Below are 23,731 nucleotides of genomic sequence, written 5' to 3' on the forward strand. Positions count from 1 at the left end.
AACCCATTAAGACACTTGGAGCCTGTTTAGATGTGTTTTTGGACAACTATAATTAATAATAATAATTTATAAGAAATGTACAAAATTGTACAAAACTCTTAATTAAATATGAAATTATGCTAGGGCCACATAAATGACCACAACATTGTGATTGGCAAAGATGTGTCAGTGGGCCATGTGGGGACACACCTTTGCTAATCACAACTCATTATGTGGAGAGTTGTGGCACAATATTGTGGTCATTTATGTGGTCCTAGCACAACTCTTAAATATGTGAGATATACATATTGTCCGGATCGTCGCAAATGGTCTGAATCGCCGGTGAAGACTTCGTCGCGAAGGTTCCTAATCGGCAACGAATGGGTTCCAATCGGCGACAGTGGGAACTGAACAATATTTCCGAATTGGCGACGAATGGGTCCAAAACTTCAAAACCGTCACAAATGGGTCCGAATCAGCGACAAAGGGGTTTGGATCGGCGATGAATGGGTTCAAATCGGCGACGAAGGGGTCCAAAACTTCAAAATCGTCGCGAATGGGTCCGAATCGGCGACGAAGGGGTCTGAATTGGCGACGAATGGGTTCAAATTGGCGATGAAGGGGTCCGAATCGGCGACGAGTGGATCTGAAACTTCAAAACCGTCGCGAATGGGTCCGAATCGGCGATGAATGGGTTCAAATCGGCGACGAATGGGTTCGAATCGTCGAGAATCGCTGAGAATGGGTTCGAAAAGGCGACGGTGGGAGCCGAGATCGTCGCGAATGGGAGTCGGTGACTGTGAATCGTCGCGAATGGGAGTCGGTGACTGTGAATCGTCGCGAATGGGAGTCGACAAGTGGGAATAGTCGTCGCGAATGGGTTCTGTGGTGTATTTGGGAGGCTTTTGTATTTAGGAGGCTGAAATAAAAGAAAGGCATACTTTTTAAGTTATAAAATGAAAGGGAAGTGAAGTAAAAGGCTGAGTTTTTAAGTTTTTAGTGACGAATGTCAGTTTCGTCACTAAAGAACCCAGCTTTGTTAATGTTTTTAGTGATGAACTTTATATTTCGTCACTAAAACATACTTTTAGTGACAAATTGTGATTTCGTCACTAAAAACATTAAGTGTAAAACTCTTATTATTTTAAGTGACGAATATTTTTCGTCGCTAATTCTTCCTTATAGTGACGAAAAGTTTTCGTTACTAATACTATCCACAACAATACCTACAGTGACGAAATATTTCGTCACTATAAATTAATTAAACTCACGCCAAAGTTTCCCTTCACTGGCGCCCATTTTTCAAATCACAATAGTGACGAAATTTATTTTTCGTCACTAAATGTTATAATTTTTTTCAATATTAGTGACGAAATGCATATTTCGTCACTAAAACTGTATTTTTAGCGACGAAACATATTTCCTCACTAATTTTCGTCACTAAAAATACATTTTGTTGTAGTGACATCAAAACTTTTGCAAATATTGGTTGGGACAATTGACCCTAATCACCATAAGGTAACTACGACCATGTTGCCTGAAGACCAGCAAAACTTCGCATTGTCTTCCATGTGGAGCAACACCTTCAAGAGTCCTGTCCCTTTACCACGTTCCGAGCTAATCATTTTTTTTACTTTAATTCGTTGAACGTTCACTAATTTTATGGCTGGTTTTGCTCACGTTATGCTTGCTCAATTAAAAAATTATTCAAGAAACTAACAAGTTGGATTGCAAACCCAAAAATATTTCTGCTTAATATCCATAACTCATTTTTTTACTAATTAGAGCTGCAGAGGAATTTTTTTTTTTTTAATTTGCAAAGTGATAAATTATTGACTAACAAAGCCTAAGACGGCTATGATAGCTACTTAATTGTCTTGTTTAAAAAGTATCAACCATTTATTTTAGTGTATATTTTTAAACTAAGTGCTATTTTTGGTGTTGAAAGCATCATTATGAAATTCTAAATGGGAGTAAGACGATGAATCTATTAATAAAGAAGATGCAGATAGAAGAACACTGAATACCAAATACAGGGTTGTTGATATTATTGTCTTCTTACTCTTGTGATGGTTAAGGTCTTGGAATTTTTTCTGGTAGTGACCGCAATAATATGGCATTGCTGATTTTGCTTAGGTTAAACTTAAATCCAAGATAGGTTGATGTCTAAGTTCATTGTATGTCTATGTATTTTCCCCCCTCATATATTCTAGGTGATTAACCTAATTAGTGCCTGTGGTCACCCCTTAAAAAAGTGAAAGTTAAAAAAAAAATGTAGATACGTAAATCAAGGTTATCAGACCCGAACCGTTCAATGAACGGTAAAAGAAAGAGGTTCAAGGTTTTTAAGGTCAGACCAAAGTCGAACCGAAATCAAACCGTGATGACGTTATAATTAATTCAATAATTTTTTAAATATTAATAAATATATTAAATTAGTATAAATAGAAAATTTAACAAAAATAATCCAATTAAATATAAATATCTATATTTGAAATATATTTTCATATCATTACTTTTACAAGACAAATAAGAAATATCAAATCCTAAGCAAATTTAAATATAATATCTATTTATTTATTTATATATTGATTAGTTAAACTTGTAATAATAATAATAATAATTTCCCGTAATTTTTTTTTTATTACTCACACTTTGCCATGTGTCAAATTTAGAAAAAATTGTGTAAAATATTGTGATACTATATTACTCTTAAAAGAATGATGCAAAAGATACAAATTATTTTACAAAATTTTTTACAAACTGCTGATATGGTGAGCGATTATTAGTAAATAAAAATGTGATATTAATGGTGGGTCTAAACAAAAATTAATAAGAAGCTGACCACATCAACATTTTTTAAAATATTACAAAATAATTTGTACATAGAGCATTACTCCTCATAAAAATACTTGAAATATTTAATGCACCTAACAATGCATGCCACATCATGTTGGGCAGCTGAAAATTTAATGGCCGAAAATCTAATGGTTGTTGGCATACTTAAATATTTAATGCACCTACGCATGTCACATCACATCTTTCCAATGTTAGCAACGTGAGGGACTTGGGAATTCCAACTCAAAAGGAGTAACAAAAGAAAGAAAGAGAACACATAGCAGTAGTATTCAGCGAAAAAGAGGAAATTACAGAGTGATCTCCATCAACGAAAAAAAGAAAGAGAGAAGAAAAAGAAGAAGAAAGAAGAAGAAGAAGCGGCAGCGGAAGACGAAGGCGTGATTGGTGTTCTTCTTCTCTCTCTCTCTCTTTTTTTTTGAGGAACTTGTCTTCTTCCCTAGTTCTTTTTTTTTTCCTTACAAATCCCTTTGTTCAAGATCTAAAATTATCAGATCTCCTTCCGATCTTTGTTCTTCTTCATGTTCTTTTATTTCTTTTTCATTTCTTCTAGATCTGACCATTACTTCATACTGGTGTATTAGCCAAATTTCACCGAAAAAGCTGAAACAAAAAGAAACCGTTCGAACCTCAAAAACCGGTCATGGTTCTCAAAACCATACTGTCCGATCACGGTTCGCGTGGGTCTCTGCTTTTTTTCCATAGAGCGGTTCTTGAAACTAAAAAAACCGCAAAAACTGAGAGGTTCGTGGTTTTTCCAGTCCGACCGTATGGTCCGGTCCGGGTTTCAAAACCATGATGCAAATAAGTTAATAAACTATTGAAAAAAAAAAAAGAGTTAATCTAAATGCACTAAACTGAGACAAAATGCAATTTTGATTATTATTGACTTATAATTACAAGAAGTTTCGAATTAGTAACATATAACCTATCTCACAAAACTTTTGTCCAAAAGCCCAAAACATGGTTTTGTTTAGTTTTGATTAACACTTTAAAGTTCCATCCCAATAATCAAGAAAAGAAGTTATAATTAAAAAAAATGATTGGAAGGAAATTTCACCTTAAAACAAGACAGCACAACTCCTTTATTGAAGGTAAAAGTTTTGTTCTTGGACCTCAATACATAAAAATAAGTCTATTATATTTATATGTTAAAAGTTGTTGCATTAGTAACTTAAAGTGGTGTTTGGTATGAGGAAATTCACATTACACCACTATAAAGATTCTTAGGAATATGGTGCTTTGTAATTTAGGAATGCAACTATTCATATGTTTGATTTAACTGGGAATCTAATAAGATTCTTATGCTTTATTTATTTAAGAATCTTAAAGAAATTATTTATTTTTCTCATAGTGTCCTTAGATTTGTAAACCCAATATCAAATCTTTTATTTTTTTGTTTTTATCTTCCTCCATATAAATAATGACAAACAAAATATAAATTATAAATTATGACAAATTCATTAAAACTATAGTTTAACATTTCAAAATGACATTGTGGTGGCCTAGCCCAATAACACTTGGCTCTTGGGTTCGGGCCCCTAATTTATATGTATACTGGGTAGGGATTATCCCACAGTGGAAGGCCTAAGAGATGACCCTAATTGCTACCGATAAGACCTCTTGTGTTGAGTTAAGATCCACACAATATTTTCCCTGACCCCCGAGAAGGTTCAAGCTCAGCCAAGCAAGACTTCTTGACCCTTAAGCTATGTTTATCCTTATTTCCCTTGTGTCTCCCCCTGCCCTAAATATTCCCAAGCCCTCATTCACACCCTCCTTCCCCCTTTTGTAAAGTAGGCGGGTCCCCCTTTGCACCATATTCCTGACTAGATAAGACCCGTTGCACACTCCCGAAATGACCTCCTTGGAACTTGCACCAGACATTGGGTCATGCTTGGTAGGCAGATTCCCCCAAGGCACTATCTCTAGTCCACGGCTCATTAGGGGTGCTCGATTTATTCTCGATACTGTTCAGTTCGGTGTCAGGACAGGTCGTGCCAATTTTAGGGAGCATGCTGTGATTTCGGGTTGGGCCTTTGTTCATGGTTCATAAAATAGCCCCCACAATCCCATCTTCAGATCGTGGGGATGGGATCGTGGTCACACTCTCGGCGCGTGGGGAATTGTGCCTGAAGTGATCGCTGCTTCTTGGAGACACCAAGCGTCAGGCAATAAATGTGCTGGATTTGACAACCTTTGCACTAAGCATGCGTAGAGCCAGCTATCAAGATCAACGGCCAAGATTGCCTGACCTTTCAGTTACCGAGGCACGCATGGGATAAAGGACAGGGGTGGTTATCAGGTTTCCTGCCCAAACATTTATTGCTCCCCACCCTATAAATATCATTTGACTTTCCCCTACTTACTTTATCTACTTCATTTTCCCTCTCGAGCTTTCAACTTAAATCCTTCGAAGTCCCAAGAATCCTTCCACCAGAGAATAGCCCTTTTATCGAGAAGACCAAATAACCTGTAAGTCTTTTGGCCTATGCCTTATTTTCTCTTTAGTTTTTACCAGTAATGGGGTTTTCCCATTTAGTAAATAACGACGCCGCCGTAGTGGCCTTTAAAGCTATGTTCGATATCCCCCAAGATGTACAAATCCAGTACTGTCTGGAAGGGGACATAGAAAATGATAGGTTGTTGAGGGTGATTTTCATCCCAATAATGGCAGTCCTTAAGGGTGGGACTAGGTTCTCTTTAGATCCCTTTCTACTAAAGACCCTTCGTTTTTATGGGCTTTGCCTCAACTATTGTCTACCCAACTTTTACAAGGTAGTAAGCTGCATCAATCGAATTAACAGGCTATACAACCTAAAACTTACCCACCCCGACATCAATTTTTTGTATAGTTGTTGTGGTAGCCTCACCAATGGCTATTACCTCAAAGTTCGGGATCCCCGAATAAGGATAATATCCTACCTCCCGAATTCCAAAAGGAATTTCCAAGGGGAATTTATAAAGGTGAGCAGCAACTGGCTTGCTAGTGAGCTCATATGTCCGACTTCACCTCGGAGAGTAGGTCAATGGCCCTTAAGAACTTGTCTTGCACAATTTAGCTTGCTTAATTTCCTCCCCCTCCCTTTTTTTCACTAACTATTCTTTCTCGGTTTTCATTGTAGATTCTCGACACATCAAGCCGAATCCTAGTCTCGTCAAAGCTCGGGATCTAAACTTCGTCATTTGTTCGAAGATATTCATGCACTTTGACAGACAACTCACTCCGGGTGTAGACATCTCATTTTGTATCTTGTTAATAAACTTTAATCCTCGGTCCCAATGGTGAGCTTGACATGTATACAAAAGGTAATTGAAGTTATTTTGATAGTTTGGAAGTAATCACAGCTTAAAAGTGCTCAAATCGCTTTGAAAATGATTCTGAAAATGACATTTGCTCACTATTTTGACCATAAATTTTGATCCACAAAAATTTTTTGAGTGCGGTTTGTTTCATTGGAATTTAGAAATCATGGGTTTCAATTTAAATACAAATTGTGCCTAATTTGGATTATATTGAGTGAGTTATGACCATTTGAAGTTAGGCCAACTGAGCAGTTCGATTTTCTGGGTTTTAAAACTTCATTCTAAGGGCCCAAAAACATTGTGCTTTGATGTGAGCCAGCCCACAGACCTTTGGGTATGTCCAAAGACCATTAAAAAGCCCTGAAAACTCTAATTTTAACTTATAAATACTCATCTTATGTCTCCAATAAAAATCCTAGCCACAGAGAGTGATATTTGGTCTTCATTTTCTCTAAAAGCCTAATTCTCTTTTCTAAAACTCTAGAGTAGCACCTTTGCACCTTTTTTTACAAATTAAAAAAGCTCTCTTTAGTTAGTTCTAGAGGGTGGCCTACGGCTCAGGGGACCAGATCGAGACCCCTCCTATAGAGCAAGTGCCTCCTTTTATCCCTACCTCCGCCGATCCCCCAGTTTCTCCACTGATGACTCCTAGTCCAAGGCAAGAGGACCACTTGAGCACTGAAGGTGCTAAGGGGGCTTCATCTTCTACTCCCCTAGCCCTAGGTTGGCAGCACACCTTTAGGCTAGGTGAGGGGCCCCTTCTTGCTAACTTAATCTTGTGAACTTAGAGGAAGGGTGAGGGTGGATGCATAGCGAACAACCTGGGGCAAGTGCTACTATTGCTTGAGGATGTACACTTTTAGGATGATGTCAGGGACGAAGACATTGTCCTTAACCTCAAATGGCACACTATCGCTCTAAGTGCTCTTTCTCGGTACTTCTTCAAGGTTATTATGTAAATAATTCTTTTCTACCTTAGTATTAATGTATTTCTTCTTTTTTAGGCTGCTAAGGGGGCACACTTGCTCGAAGGTTGGTTGAAAAATTTCATCGAGGAGGCATCTAGGAAAGGGCTTTGAAGCAAGTAGCAGAGTCCACTTTTTAAGAAAAGGCCAGAGAAGTTGCTTTGGCCGAGAAGAAGTTGGCCATTGATAAGATGGCCCGGGATGCCGTCGAATGGAAGATGGGGGTTCTTCAGGGAAGTTTGAGGAGTCCGACACCAAGCTAGCCCATGCTTTAATTGTAGTCTCAACCCAAGATAAGGAGCTAGAGGACATGAAAAAGAACATGGAGTAGGTCGAGTAGAAGTTCTATGACACCAGCTTCGATGAAGCCGAGTGCTCTGCCACCGTGGTGATCAAGGAGGCTAGGCTAAAGGGCTTCATGGAGGGGTGGATGGCATCTATTAATGACATCAACCTTCCTCTGACTTCCCCTTTCAAGGACTCGTCCTAGGTTCCTTTGTTCTAGATCCCCTATAGAGGAGGCTCATAATGAAGGGCGTTCCAAAGCAGAGGAGGAAAGCCCCAATTTGCATAAGCTTGTGGAGCAGATTAAGGCCCACACCAAGGTGATTGATTTGGACAACCCAAATCCTCCTATGTTGATCCAGCCCCTACTACTCCCAAGGGTGTGGAGACAATGCCCGACCCTACTGCTCCGGCCACCGAATGGGGCCCCACTCTTAGTCCTCCAACTATCACGTAGAACCCAAGCCCTTAGGCATAATTCATTGCTTGTTGTTGTTATGTATTATCTCTTTTTCCTTTTTTTTTTAAACCATCCCTATATTTTGTAAGGAAAATTTTTTCCTTTTTTTTTTTTTTTTTTTAAATAGAACAACTTTCTTTTTGTTTCATTTTTGTGTCCATTAAATTTCCTGCGCTGAGTTTTCATTTATTGCGTAAATTTAACTAAGTGTGAATGCACGGCACTTGGCCCTTGAATGGGATAGCCTTTAACCTTTGAGTTAACAATGTTTGTACAGTAAATGCATAATAACTGACGGTTATACGACTTAGCCTTTTTTAAGTTGCCAAGTATACATTCATGGTGTTTGTTTCTAAAGCATTCGAACTGCCTTCTTTCACCTTCCATTTTCTTTTTTCTTACTTTCTAACCTAGACGATGGCCGGGGTTAGACCAAGACTAGGTTGCTGTCCTAAATTAAGTTTCCACCTAGTTGGTGACCAGGGTCAAACCGAAGTTAGGCTTCTGTCCTTAGTTAATCTTCATTATGCATCATCTTTCTTAAAACCAAACTCATATCTCTTCAACAGAATAAAAACATGTTGGCACATAAAAGATCATGGACATTCATTTTTCTCAAAATTTACATTCCAGAAGATGTTAAGTGCACAAAAATTGCTAGCAAATCAATAGAAGTATTTCTTAAGATTGCTCACATTCCATGGCCAAGGGAGTGGCCTTCCCTCCAAATCCTCTAGGTAGTAAGCTCCAGCACAGGCCATGGCGTCACTCGATATGGGCTTCCCATTTCAAAGCTAACTTTCCCAAACTCGACTCCCTTATACACCCCAGCACCCTTTGCAAGACAAAATCTCCTGCAAAAAACTCCCTTGGTCTCACATTTTTGTTATATCCCCAAGATAATTTTTGCTGGTAATTCGCCAACCAAATAAACACTATCTCTCTATCTCCTCCAAGAAGTCTAGTTGCTCGGTCATGACTACATCGTTTGTGCTCGGGGAAAAGCCTGCAGTCCTCATGCTTGACAAGCCAATTTCCACGGGTATCACTGCTTCTATTCCAAAAGTCATGGAGAAGGGCGTTTCACTTGTGGACCTCCTAGAATGGTCTGGTAAGCCCATAGCACACTAGGTAACTCTTCGATCCACTTCCCCTTAGCAGTCTCCAACCTCTTCTTCAATCCATTAACAATAGCCTTGTTTGTAGCTTCTACCTAACCATTACTCTGAGGATATGCCAGAGACAAATACTTGTTTTTAATCCCGAGGTCACCATAGTACTTCCTAAATGCCTTACTATCGAATTGTAATCTATTGTCTGAGATTAGGGCCTCCAGTATTCTGAGCCTAGTGACAATTTTCTTCCAGAAAAATTTCTTAACATCGACATCCCGAATGTTTGCCAAAGCCTCAACTTCTACCTATTTGGTGAAATAATCGATTGCTATTATCACAAACCTTCTTTTCCCCATGACTTGAGGGAATAGGGCCACAATATCTATCCCCCACTGAGCAAAGTAAAAGGCAATATACTAGAGATCGGATTGAGATTTCGTCCAGGCTAATGGATGTTCAGTGCGTGCCTTTGGCATTGGTCACACTTCTTAATATATTATGTGGCATCTCTCTGCATATTCAGCCACCAAAAACCTTATGCCATCACACGATGGGCTAATGACCAACCACCAATGTAGCTCCCACAAATCCCTTCGTGCAACCCAGCAAGGAGCCTTGTCACGACTTCTGGGTGCATACACAACAGGTAAGTCCCCCTAAAAGATTGTCGATATAGCCTTTTCTCCACTGATAACCAAAACCTGGTTAATTTTCTTCGTACCTTCTCGACTTCCTTATGTTCACTGGGAAGTGTTCCATCAGAGATGAATGAGATAATGGGGTCCATCCAGCTTAAGGAGGCAGTCGAGGTTGCAACTATACAACGCTGATGGTCTATGCTCAGATGCTCCAACAACTCCACCAAGATAATTTGGGGTATATAGTCTCCCACGGATGAAGCTAGAGTGGCCAAGGAATCCGCATGGCTACTACGCCCCCTAGAAATTTTAGATAAATTCACCAACTTAAAACTCGCTTACAGTGAATGCACCAACTTCTGGTACTTTGCCATTTTGGGATCCCACGCCTCAAAACTTCCTTCAACTTGGCTCACTACCAAATCTGAATTAGAAAAAACCTCTAACTCCACAACCCCTAGCTTCATGGCTGCTTGGAGTCTAGCCGCTAGCGCTTCATATTCAACTTTATTGTTAGAGGCATGGAAACCTAGTTTGAGCGAATGTTCCAACTTTATACCTGTAGACACCATATTTTGTTCGCCCTCGATTTGCGTGCTGACCCTGAAAATTCTAAAAATATTATCTTTTCTCCACGGGACCGTGGAAACATCTAGAGTGACGTGGCGCAACCCGTTCGGGCATTAAAGCACTCGAAATGCCATTTCAAGTCAAATTGACCAAAATGCCCCTAGTCAACCCTGGGTTGATTGAAAGTCAAAGTTGAGTCAAAATCATCCCAAAATGATATTTTCATTTTCTACATCAGACCTGAGCTACTCGGTGATTTTCGTCAACTTTGACTAAGTTTGACCCCAGGTTGACTCCCAAGGGCACCGAAAACCCTAATTTTGATCCGATCATCAGATCGGTTTGGGACCAATGCCATTGTGAATATTATCAAATTTCCTTTCCAATGACTATTCATGGGTCGAAGTCAAAGTTAAAATGGTTGAGATATCCAAAAAACCATAAAAAGCGCATTAGCACGCTTCTTGAGGTCACAACTTTTGATCCAACCATTGGATTTTCAATTTCTTTAGTTTTTTGAACACTAGACATCCATAGCTTTCCAGGGACACCAAGATCTACTCAATCTAAGCCTAGAAAGGCTTTTAAATATGCATCCAAAGTCAAACTGGGATAAGGCCAGATGTGTTGGCTGGCTGCCCTTGAAGGTTTGTTGGCAGCTGAAGGGTCAATTTTTCAATATAAATACCCCTAGACCCCTCATTTTGTAAAAAAAAAAATGATGAATTTCTAGGAAATCCTGGGCAGATTCTCTCTCTTCTCTCTCTTATTTCTCTCCTAAATACGTCCAAACACATCAAAACATCTTAGAACACCAAAAAATCTCACATTTTTCCTACAATCTTCAAGGTAGTGTTCTTACACCTAATCTTCCTCTCCTTGGTTCCATAACTTGGATTTGAGGTTTAGGGGTGTGGATGTAGCTTTATAGCTACAATCCACAACCCTTTCTCTTTTTTGCTTTTCCTCTCTTCTTTTTGCTCATAAAATGCTTTATTTGCTTCTCCTAGTATGTTTTAGCTTCCTAGCATGTTTTATAACTTTCCTAGAATGTTTACTTGCTTTTTTCCATGATTTATCACTTTGATGTTGTTGGCCTAGCCTTGTTGGGTTATGATATGTCTACTTTTCATGTTTGTGCTTAAATCCACATGTTTTTAGGCTCCTTTTCATGTTCGTTCTTAGATCCACATGTTTTTAGGCTACTTTCATGTTTGTGCTTAAATCCATATGGTTTTAAGCTCTTTTTCATGTTTGTGTTTATATCCACATGTTTTTAGGCTCCTTGCCATGTTTATGCTTAGAACTATGTTCATATGCTTAGATATACATGCCTTTTGTGTTCTTTGCCTTATGTTTGCTTAGATCAATAAGTTAGTGTTTAGATCTATGTTTCTATGCTTAGATCTATGTGTTTATGTGCTCTGTGCCATGCTTGTGTGCTTGGATATATGTTAGTTGCTATGCCATGTGCTACTTTAGCCCTTTTGTCCCTTGTTATCTCTCTTTCTTGCTTTTCGGCCCTTTTAGTGGGGCGTAGATCTAGATCCAATGGTTTAGGCCTACATTTGTACACCTAGGCCTATATTAAAGGGTTTGGATCTTTTCCTTTATCCATATACATGTTTGCTTTCTTGCTTCTACGCTTTATATCTATGTATTAGCCTCTCTAGATCTAGGCTTTTCTATGTGCTTTTTGCCCTCCATAGGTTTATGCTTAGGTGGCTACATTCGTCTCTCCTATGGTTTGTTTGGATGTGACCGCTTGTGAGATACACCTTCGTGGTGTCGATGTGCCAGATTCACACCTTTCTCCACCTCGTGCGATATTGATATGCTTGCCTTACTTGCTTTGTGCCACCTATTTGGCTTTCTTTGCTTCTATGCTTTCTTGTTGCACGCTTGCCTACATGTTCATGCATGAGTCTGTGTGTCATCCATACTTCAATTCAATGGAGCTATGGGCACTCGATCCAAACCTACATTTGTCCTCCTAGGGCACTCCCTTTTGTTTGATAACATGTTTGTTTGCCTCTTCGTGTGCTTCACATGTTTGTTTGCCCCCGTTTGGCATATTTTCCAAGCTTGTCTTTAGCATGCATTTCCTTTTGTTTGTTTCTTTGCATGTCTACTAGCTTGTTTCTTTTGTCTTTGCATGTACACGCATGGAGCGAGGATACTTGGATCAAGGGTGCGACTTCCTAGGCGCGAACAAAAAGGGCAACGATGCAAGCCCACAAATGGCAATGTTTAGTAGATTAGGGGACCTAGCCCCCTCTAGATCGGTTTTCTCTTTCCCTTTCTCTAAGCCTCTTCTCTAGAGCATGTATTAGGGTCCCCCTATATGTACCTCCTTTTCTTTTCCCGCTCCTTGATTGGGTCGTGTTCCCTAGGTATGACAATGCCTAGTTTACTTTCTCACTCTATGTGATAGCATTGTACATGATGTATGTATGTGTATATATATATTTGCCTCTGTGTGTGTGGGTAGTTGTGCACTTTGTATGATGGACTCTCATGGCTATGTGAGCGACCTTCTCTAGTCATGAGAGCTCTTGACCTTGTAGTATGGGTATGTGCTCAAGCCGATTGTTGTAGGTGCATCTTCATTCTATATTGTGTGCATGATCATCGCGATGATTGTCTAGATCCATATCACCAAGTGACATTGGTTTCCCTGTGTATGCAACACATATCAACATGTTTAACACTTTGGAACCACCACGCACCCTTGGTGTGGTGGTCACTCCACAAGTATAAATGCTTGTAGGGTGGGGGAGGGCAAGGGCCGGGGTTCAAGTCTCCAAGAGGAAGCTTCACACATATATACTCTTAGATTAGGCTAGAGTAGAAATTCTAGCTTGTATTAAAAAAAAAAAAAAACTTTGGAGGGCTTCAGCTCATCATGGTGAGAACATGTCAATGCACGCCATATACACAGACACGAAACCCTGCCGATGCGCCATAACGCATCAAATGCGAAACTCTGCCGGATTTTCACCGTGAAAATAGGGCATCCCCATTGCCGTATTCTCACATCGAAACCTTGGTGAGAATAGTGTTTTATGTGCTATGACACATCTGAGGCGAAGCGATGCTGGATTTCTACCACGTAAATAAGGCAAAATGCAGCCGGATTTTCGCCATGAAAATTTGGTAACGACTTCAAACACACATGGAAAGTATCGATCGGGACCACACCCATTCCGAAACCAAACCTCAAAGCCCAACACAATTAAAGCCCTAAACGCTAATGCCAATAGCTTGTTTTCAACCGCCAATGTCCAAAAATTATAATTTTACCAAAACAAAGGACTGTCTACAGATAGGCATTGTGGGTGTCTAACACCTTCCCCACATATAACCAAACTTCCGAACTCAAGAATCAAGATTTTTTGCCCATCCATATTAGATTAGGGAAAATGTCCTTTTTCTTAACCTAGGATCAGTAATAAAATCAAATAGAGTCAAGTGGCCAATCACATCTTAGAAAAAACCCAATGATTAGTGGCGACTTCACTTACCCTTGGTAATTCCCATAAAATCGACTCACATTCCAGTTACACACCCAAGGTACGACACACCTCCTCCACATATGTGAGCGAGCGTCACCACGATGGGTGGTCGACATAGAAAGCCGCGAGGCGAGGCGTTGGCAATTCCTTCTAAAGATTCCAACACGATTCCTATCCTAGCTCTGCGGGCATTGGATGCCCTGTCCACATACATCTTCCATGGCTGAATTGAAACTTGGCAAACCCTATGTACATCACCAACTGGTGGGGTGAATTCCGCTATAAAGTCTACCAGTACCTGCCCCTTGATAGCATTCCTTGGCTTGTACCTAACATCAAAAGATCCCAACCTTGTCCCCCTCTTAGTTATTCTCCTCGTGAAATCTAACCTCGTCAAACAAACTTGTAATGGATGCTCAGTCAAAACATACACCATGTGGGCTTAGAAGTAGTGTGGTAGCTTCCTAGTAGTGTGCACAAGGGTCAGTGCCATCTTTTCCATATCCACCAAAGTCTTGCTGACATAATACACTATCCTTTGCATTCCATTTGATTCTTATTAACATGGCACATACCACATGCTCGGACACTGCTAGGTACATATACAGGTCTTCTCCGAGCTCTAGACTGGATAGGATAAGGGGACAGGCCAGGTAGAGTTTCAAACTTTGGAAGGCTTCATCACATTCCTTGGTCCATTGGAACCTTTTTCCATTTCCTAAGTAACTGAAAGAAAGGCTTGCATTTGTTAGCTAATTTAGACATAAATCAGTTCAGGGCTACTATCATTTTCGTGAGCTTCTGCACTTCCTTAGGATTGCTTGGCTAGACCCTACCCCAAATGCACACTTAGTAGCGTTGAGGCGCAGCTTGTGGTGCCTTAATATCTTAAATACTTCACCCAGATTCAGGATGTACTCTTCAGGCTTCTTACTTTTAATTACCATATTGATATCTCTATAGTTTTACTGATTTGGTTCCTTTAAAATTTTCGTCATCAAAAGCAATTTTCTCTTTGGCCAACCTAGGCTTCTTCCTAGGACTATCTACTATCTCCAGCTAGGGATGGCAATGGGGCGGGGCGGGGCCGAAGGATGGGGTCTTTGTCCCCGCCCCGCATGGTTTTGTCTTGCCCCATCCCCACCCTACCCCGCCTCGTATGACGGGAAAAACTTTCACACCCCATCCCTAGCCCTGCAAAGCCTCGCCCCACCCCATAAAACTCTACTTTTTGTTAATTTGTCCTACAACTAGTACAATTTTTTTAATGAAACATATTTCATTAATAAAAATATACTTGAAATTATAACTAAATTTATCCCATCATATCAAACCAATTTTTAGAAAAAATTGAATAATATATCCAAGTGTTTAACAAGACAATCACAAAAAAAAAAAAAAAAAAAAAAAAAAAAAAAAAAAAAACTCATAGTATAACACATAACAAAATAAAGGCAAAAAACCACATTAGGTAGAATAAAACAAGCTAATATTGATATGTTTGTTTAAATACTAGGGTTTTAGGGTATGAAAAATTTATAATTATAACTCTTAGCAATGCAGAATAGGGCGAGGATAGGGAAGGGCAGGGCAGCTTGGGTCTAAGAAGTCTAAACCCATCCCCACCTTACCCCGTTGTGCGGGGCTAAAATCTTTCCCCATCCCCGCCCTAACACCTTTGCGAGGCGGGCAAAACCCACGCAAGTTGAAGCGGAGAGGGGCAGGTTAAGCGGAGCGAGGCAAAATTGTGATCCCTACCTCCAACTTCTAGTGAGGGGTGATGCTTAGAATCCCTTTCTGATGGCTGGCACTCACTTTGATGGATGCTGCATGTATAATCTCAATGATCCCATGGGGAAGAGGCAGTATACCTCCTCGATTTTTGACGTCTGTCCTGTTGTGCCTCTCCCTTAGCTGACCACGTACTCCCTCAAGTGCCTAGCTCTAACGAGATGCTCTAGGTGTTCCTGGAATGTCTTGCACTATTTGGTGGTATACCCCTTGTCTCGATGATATGTGTAGTACAGACTCTAGTTCCTTCTAGTTGAATCCCCGCCCATCTTAACGGGCTAGCGAAAATATGGTTCATGCTTTATCTTCTACAAAATTTTATGTATTGGCTCTTTAAACCCCATATTCACTCCCTCAGTTTGGATATTAAGGTTCTGTCCCCTTGCTTCTCTTCGTGGCCTTTGTTGAAAGTCCTCAGGTCAGTGATCCTTTTGGTACTGTGAAGCAGCAGGAGCCTTCCCCCTTACTTTGTAACTGATCATCCTCCAACCTCTTATGCTCTTTAATCCATCTCATTAACTGGTGCATGTTCTTGGGAGGCCTCATGGTCAAGGAATCTCTTAACTCGAATTCTTGGGGGAGCCCCAGTCTTAAAGTACTCATTGTCTTCCCCAATCTCATTGTACAACTCCCAATACTGTTTACGTATGATCGGAGAGTCTTCCTACTCCCTATCTTCATAGATAGCAAGGCATCAATGGGCCAAAGGACCTAGCTACACGTCACAAAGTGTACCCCGAACGCCTGAATTAACTCCTTGAAGATATGAATGGAACCCTTCCTTAAAACGTTAAACAACCTCATTGTTGTGGGTCCGAGGCTAGGGAACACTTCACATAAAAGCCCATCATTTAGAGAGTAAAGTGCCATGAGCTGAGCGTAATGGCTTATGTGATTAATTGGATCAGTCTTGCCATTATAGTAGGTAAACGGCAGATAAGTAAAATGCCTTGGCATCTCGATACACTCTATTTCTTCAAAGAACGACAACCAAGCCATTCTCCTGAGTGCTTGGCTCATGCATCTAGCGTAGCACTGGGATGTCCACATCTTTCTCTCCTTGGTGGCATCAAACTATGGTCTCTGGATTCTTTTGACCTGTCCCTGATAGACGAGAATGGCCCTAGTGGGATGATCCCTCGATGTACTCACACGTGGAGTCCCGCTCATGGAACAACCCCTCGTGGTTCCTTCTCTACCGCCTGCCCCTTATCTCTAGCTTTAACTCCTTAATTTGCCTCCGCAATCTCTGTATCTCGCGATCTCGGTCATTGTGGTATAAAGCCTCAGGTATGTAAGATACAGTCAGTCCACTTAAGTTTCATACCTATCTTGGTCGTGGTGCTCTCTTCTACGCTTTCACTCCACCGACCAAAGGGCCTGAGATGAGCCCATTACCGGTTTCCCTTAGACCCCCCCTGAGTCCTCATTTAGATGTGGATTCTCCATCTAATAAAGTCTTTCACCAACTCTAGGCTTTCAGCAAAGTAGGAATTCTCACCAACAACACCAATTATGGTGGCTAGCCCAATAGCACTTGGCTCTTGGGGCTAGGCCCCTAATTTATTTGTATATTGGGTAGGGATTATCCCATTGTGGGAGGCCTAGGAGATGGCCCTAATTGCTACCTATGAAACCTCTTGTGTTGAGTTAAGGCCCACACTCTATTTTCCTTAACCCCCAAGAAGGTTCAAGCTCAGCTGAGCAAAGACTCCTTAGCCCTTAAGCCATGTTTCTCCTTATTTCCCTCGTGTCCTCCCCTACCCCAATTTTACCAACCCCTCATTCACACCCTCCCTAGTCTTTCCCCCCTTTTATAACCTTCCTTTAGTGGGTCTTCCTCTATGCCATATTCCTAACTAGATGGAGCTCACTGCACACTCTTGAAATGACCTCCTTGGAACTTGCACCAGACACCAAGAATGCTCTGTAGGCGAATTCCCCGAAGGCACTATACCTTGTCCACGACTCAGTGGGTGCTCAGTTTATTCTCAGTACTGTTCAGTTCAGTGCCAAGACAGGTCGGGGAAGTTTTAGAGAGCAGGCCGTGATTTTGGGCTGGGCCTTTGTTTATGGTCTATCCAGACATGTATAATACAAAAATAACTATTTAAATTCTTGTTCTTTATGGAAATCACAACACCATATCTTATTAATAAAAATAAATATTTTATTTTATTTTAGCATCTAATTAATCCCAAATAGGAGACATAAATATTGTATGAAGCTAAAGGGAGACTCAGCACTGTTAAAAAAAGATTCACATTCCACAGCTCCCAGAATGATTTTTTTTCCTGATCCTTAACTAAGATGTGGGACTTTGTACATTCGTGACAACATAAAAACATCCTATAAATCTGATATTTAGTAACCTTGATCCTAATAAGACCATGATTATTTGATATTTTGACTGGCAATAAATGGTCCTTGCTTTTGGTTCAAAAAGAGATGGATTGCCTTGGCTGATGATATGGCAGAGTCTCCTTTCTTGACAATTTTCTCCAACTCTCCAACCTTCTCTGACAACAACCTGGCATTTGAGTTGGTGGACTGGACCAATTCATTTGCAGTTTCCAGCGCAGAGCATAACTACCAAAAACAAAGTGGAAAGGGTAGCAACATGATCAGAACAAAGAAAACACCTCATCTCAAGTTAACAGCCTTGCGAAAACATATTGAGGGTGCAGTCAAGACAATGTCTCTAGTTTTATGCAGAGCAAAATCCACAAAAACACACCCAAAAGAGGAGGAAAAAACCGTCATAGCAAGTGTCCTACGACACCAATAAGGAGAGGAGGTGCTTTTTGAACCCACAACCTCACCCTCCATCTTGTTCTTATAAGGAGAGGAGGTGCTTTTTGAGCTAAAGCTCATTGGCATCCTAGGACATCAATTGTAATATAACATTTAGAAATTATGAATAATTTATGGTGGATGAAACGACAAGTGGTGGTGGGGATGCATAATGTGTTCAATAATGTCTAAAGCACGAATCATTGATGTAGAGATGTTTTACATATACTTATATATGTCCTTCAATGCTGATCATTTTATCACCTTTAGAGTTAGAGCCGTCCAAGAGTGGTTTGTACCAGAAAGTGCCTCATTCAAGCGGCCGTAGTCTTCCTGAAGCAAGACCAATGATATTAGATGCATTCTTCTGTAAGATATGTACATGCTGAAACATAGATTACATAACAATTGGGAACAAAAGATTCCTGCTTGTTGATTTGAAAGTGAAACTCTTATATTTCTAAACAGCATTTAGCAAGATTACATTACTCCAAAATCAACATGTACAAAGGAAATTATAGGATGAAATTTATAACACAAAGCAAAGTTTTTCTATTCTGGAGTTGGGTCATTCCCTGCAACTCAAGACACTCCCATATATCACTTCTCCAAATACATGGCACTTTTCAAATTAGCGTTTGATACCAAATACTTTGAGATGTAAATAGCAACACTTCAGTAAATTTGTTGACATCTATAACCTATATTCTGAAGTAAGACATTTGTGCCTAATGAAAAAGCCACACTCCCAACATCATTTATCATTTCACATGCCACAGTCAGTTCACTCATCTAAACACATGACCTGTTAAGGGCAAATATGCGCAAAAATAGATTTTGAACTTCCGGTAGTAAAGTTTGTTGGAGAGGTTTTTAAATAGGTCATGTGACTAAGTGTGCATTTGAATTGGGATGGAAAATTAAAATTATTTTACTATTCAGTTTATTTTTGCTACTATTCATGGGCCCCACTGCACTTTTTGATACTATTCATGGGCCCACTGTACTATTTCAACTAACTTTTATCTTTATTTACACTACTTACAGCAATAAGTTTTCAGTTTCAGCAAAATAAGCGATATCCAAACACACCCTAAAGTACATACGAATGGTTTTAGGAATCGCCACGTATAGGGTTGGAGGAGATTCCTCCCAAACCAGTTTGGATGAAAGCTTTTTCCTTGATAGAAATCTTCCAGAATGCTAGATCAAAATTTTCATTAAAGATGGATGTGAAGAAAGATGAACGACCACACCAATAAGGAGGGGTCAATAATAATTTACTTGAAGAACCACACCAACAGGGATAAAAGGAAACTAGGAACAGTGAGTTGAGGTTATGATCACAATGCCCTACAAATAAACTAAAGATCCCCACAAAGAGCTGGTGGCAAAAAATGTCACCATATTAGACCAAAAGTTGGTGGAAAATAGTCATTAGGCTCTGTGGTTGCATAAAGAATTTTTTAGAATCTAAAGAAATAAACCATCCAATTTGCTAAGTTTCGCCAGTTACATAGACAGAATTTTAACAACTGAATAATTGTTAACGATAACAAGTCTGACTTCTTGTCAAACCAAAAGAAATGCTTTTCTCAACTGCATAGATTACCATTAAGATTCATTATGCATTGCACGAACTGACAGCACTAAGCAATCACTAATAACTGAAGCCGAATCAGCTACCTTAGCAGTCCAATTTAGCTAAAAGTGCTTTAGAAGGCAAATGAAAATGTATTCAAGTCAGACCCTATCACAGCTCCATGATAATGGTACATACAGCTTCCCCTAATATATAACAACTTTCTAAAGACTTCAGAATACATGAGCTTTTCACTCAATTTGAAGGCATCTCATATCAGGATAATAGTGGTCAAGTTATAAAAATGTTAAAAACAAGTTGTGACACAGAACAGAAATGCAATAAGGCTAGATATTGTTTTTGCTAAACATAAACCTTTGATCTATAAGAATTATGGAATCCACTAGATGAAAAAAAAAATTAAATCAATAGCAATTTTATTAACACTTCTTATTTTCGTTTTACAACTTAGGGGCTAATTTAAAGGCTTCAGTAAACTTATTTTCCAAGAAAACATATTCTTAAAAGACCATAGAAGGACTCAATTTTGACTAGGAAATCCTTAAAAACGCCTAAAATCAAGGAAATAAAATCCTAACTTCTAACATTAAATTTTTTTTATCCTACATCAAGTTGCTAAAATGTCGAGCTATCCTTCAAAACTGGAGATCAATAGGACAATGATTCTAAACCAGATCTTCTTTGAATGCAGCCAACTTGGCTTTTCTGTTTGTTTAAGAATACCACTTGAAAGTATTTGACCCAAAACTATGATCATACCCTCAGAACGATTCATTATAATTAAAGACATTTTTTCAAATTTGCTAAATTGAATATTTGCAGGCTCCCAGTGGAGAGGAGCCCATATCAGCAATCATTCAAATATATACAGGAAAATTAGCAAAAATATAAATGCAAAATCCTCATGGCCAAGCACATGATACCCAGAAAAACTAAGTGCAACCCTTTTCAGATCCTTATCCGTTTAACCAATTTTCTGATCATGTGTCTAATTAACGTTAGTATACATATACGTACATTAGATAATTCAGATGGGTATGAACCAAAATGCGATTTTTATATGTTTATAATGGTGAAATCGAAATAGTTTTAAGGAAAAGAGTGATGGGAGATGAACCTGAAAGAGCTTGGTGAGGTCCAAGGCTTGAGGGGTGTTAGTGGGGCTTGAAATTGAAGAGGGAGAAGATGAGAGAGGGGTTTCATGGTGTGGAGTTGCAGTGTCATCCGATTCTCCAAGATCGCTGAGCAAATCACCTATGCATAGAAGCGGTCCTCCTATTCCTCTCATGTTTGGAGAGTTTTGGTCACCAAGACAAGATTCTCCACGTTTTTTTCTTCCTAGTAAGTTTGTTTGTGGGATTTGGGCACCTTAACAAAGTTTCGCAACTAGCGAGTTTGTAACTGAGATTGTGTTCTATGTCCCCAAGGTTGGGCTTGGCGTAGCGAGAGGAAGACCTAAAACAATATATACTTGGATATATGTAACTTTTTATTTTATTTTAGGATAATTATTCCATACTTACAATGAAAGTGATGGATATTTTTTTTGATTGGAAACTAGAAACTTTCATCAATTAAAAAGAAATTACATCATGATGAAGAGCTTGCTCTAAAAAAACAAGGATTCTCTTCCATCCAAATTAGAAAATCAACAATGCCACAAGCATGTTTAGCTAAAAGATGAGCAGGCGTATTTCCCTTGCACCTCACATGAGAAAAACCTAACATTACGAATATCATGACAAGAATCAAGAATCTCATATATTATAAGAGCAACCACAACAGCTGCATGAGATAAACTAGCAAGAGCCCTATAAACATTAAGAGAATCACCCTCTGAAATGAAGTCCTATATTCCCAAATCCTTTGCAAACTGCAGACCAGCCTCAAAAGCTTTTACCTCAACTTCCAAAGGACCCAGCGGAGCACTAACTTTCATAGACATTGTAGCCATAACCAATCCTTGACTATCCCGAACCACAATCCCAATCCCTGCTTCCTTCTTTGCAGAGAAAATTGCCCCATCAACATTCACTTTATACATATTCTTCGTAGGTGGACACCAATACTCAATCTAATTTTGATCAGACTTAATTGAAACGTTTTTGGCACCAACATATTCTTGCAAATAATGACAAGACCATGCGGTAGTTCTAATTCCCCTTTCTTCTTTCCTCCATTTCAAACTTCATTACGATCAGTCCAAATACTCCAAGCTATGGTGACCACCAAAGCTATAATATTTTCCTCACAATCATCCACCATCATCATTTTCCATAACAAGTCAAGATAAGAAGGGAATGAACCAACAAAACCCGATTGGAAAATCCCAAAGCTTTTCCAAATTTTTTGAGCTCTAGGACAAGACCAAAACACATGTCCTGTAGTTTCTAAATCCAGATTGCACTCATCACACATATCCTTGGCTAGAATCTGTCGGTGTCTCAAAATCCTTTTTGTAGGTAATATGTCACAACAAGCCCTCTACATGAAATGTCGAATCTTATAAGGCACATCTAAATTCCAAACACGCCTCCAAAAACATTTCATATTGCTCTCATCCAAACTAGAACCTGAAAAACCCAAAGGAGAAGCATCCAAGATGTCGATAGCCACCATATAAGCACTTTTGATAGTGAACAACCCATTTTTAGTCTTCGCCCATATAAGCTTATTAGTAGGCAAACGCATGCTCAACGGTATACACTTAATAGAATCCACCTCACAAGGTAAAAAGAGTTTTTCAATTAAGCCCGAATTCTAGAAAGATTTATTGGCGTCAATCAACTCAAAGACTCGAAAATCTGGAGAAACATTAACCTGAGGAGAAACTACCATATGAGAAGAAGAATTTGGGAGCCATTTATCACCCCACACCCTAATATTGGTCCCATTACCTACTTGCCATCTCATCCCCTGTTCGCCAAATATAAGATGGATTATTCCCCATGGATGCCTTCACAAAATCACATTCAGGAAAATATCTCGCTTTGAACACTTGGAAAACTAAAGAGTTTTGTCCAACCTACAATTGCCACCCCTGTTTTGCAAGAAGCACCAAATTAAACAGTTTGTGCAATTTAAATCCTAATCTTCCACAAGACTTAGGCATACACAACTTTTCCCAACTCGTCCAAGCCGTCTTCCTTTCATTTTGCTTCTGCCCTTACTAGAAATTTCTAATCAAGCTTGTCAGTTCATCACAAAGAGTATTTGGATGCCTGAAACTGATGGAAAAATACATGTTTGCATCGCATACAAAACATACGCAACGAAAAATTAACGGATCTACTTCATTCGCAATTGTTAACATGTACTATGCAAATTTCAGAATTCAAGAACAAAAGAGCGTACTTTGGTGTGGTGAAAATCAAAACCGAAATCAGAAGTACTCGGGAACACTTTTAATCTTCACTCCAATTCTACTTTACGCCCAAGAAATGTGGTCTCTCAATTAGTTTCAAAGGGAGAATGATAGAGTGTCTCACTCTCACATACACATCATTTCACAAAGATGTCTCTCTTTTTCATGCATTAAAATTCTGTATGTTTCTCTTCTTATAACTGATTATCTAATTGAGCTAGCCTTTTGGGCTTTTCCAATTGGGCTTTAGTATGTGGCTTGGAGTGGGACCAAAAGGGACCAATTAGACACAAGCTCCAATGGGCCTTGGGCTTTTCTGTCAACTCTTGACAAGTCCAAAGTTATCATTAAATATATTTAATACCACTATATAAAAATAGTTGCACTCTAGGCCTTATTTATAAATTATATCCCAAGACTTTATTATACATGCAACCCCTTCATAAAATATTCGTAATAATACAAAGTCATAAATGTAGACTGCCACTTTG

The 23,731-nt window shown here is 39.4% G+C and overlaps 2 protein-coding genes across 2 annotated transcripts; both read right to left on the reverse strand.

The window, feature by feature from the left end:
* Positions 1–9,501: 9,501 nt before the first annotated feature.
* Positions 9,502–10,176, reverse strand: LOC142620529 (uncharacterized). Its single transcript, XM_075793890.1, has 2 exons — positions 9,947–10,176; positions 9,502–9,904 (listed from the first exon to the last, which is right to left on the reverse strand). The coding sequence occupies exons 1-2, from the start codon at positions 10,174–10,176 to the stop codon at positions 9,502–9,504; spliced, it is 633 nt and encodes a 210-aa protein (XP_075650005.1).
* A 7,453-nt stretch (positions 10,177–17,629) lies between these two features.
* LOC142618804 (uncharacterized) lies at positions 17,630–21,343 on the reverse strand. The gene is made up of 3 exons (XM_075791831.1): positions 20,994–21,343; positions 18,538–18,606; positions 17,630–18,069 (listed from the first exon to the last, which is right to left on the reverse strand). The coding sequence occupies exons 1-3, from the start codon at positions 21,162–21,164 to the stop codon at positions 17,875–17,877; spliced, it is 435 nt and encodes a 144-aa protein (XP_075647946.1). The 5' UTR covers positions 21,165–21,343; the 3' UTR covers positions 17,630–17,874.
* Positions 21,344–23,731: the final 2,388 nt, after the last annotated feature.

This window comes from Castanea sativa, chromosome 12 (assembly GCF_040712315.1).
Source record: "Castanea sativa cultivar Marrone di Chiusa Pesio chromosome 12, ASM4071231v1".
NCBI classification, from domain to species: Eukaryota; Viridiplantae; Streptophyta; class Magnoliopsida; order Fagales; family Fagaceae; genus Castanea; species Castanea sativa.

Excerpts from the sequence above, each read along its gene's own strand:
- LOC142620529 (XM_075793890.1), bottom strand. The coding sequence starts at position 10,176 with ATGGTGTCTACAGGTATAAAGTTGGAACATTCGCTCAAACTAGGTTTC. Across the intron at positions 9,905-9,946 it reads CAGAAGTTGGTGCATTCACT|GGGGCGTAGTAGCCATGCGG; the intron begins GTAAGCGAGTTT and ends TAAAATTTCTAG.
- LOC142618804 (XM_075791831.1), bottom strand. The coding sequence starts at position 21,164 with ATGAGAGGAATAGGAGGACCGCTTCTATGCATAGGTGATTTGCTCAGC. Across the intron at positions 18,607-20,993 it reads ACCTCACCAAGCTCTTTCAG|GAAGACTACGGCCGCTTGAA; the intron begins GTTCATCTCCCA and ends GTCTTGCTTCAG. Across the intron at positions 18,070-18,537 it reads GGACGGCTCTAACTCTAAAG|TTATGCTCTGCGCTGGAAAC; the intron begins GTGATAAAATGA and ends TGTTTTTGGTAG.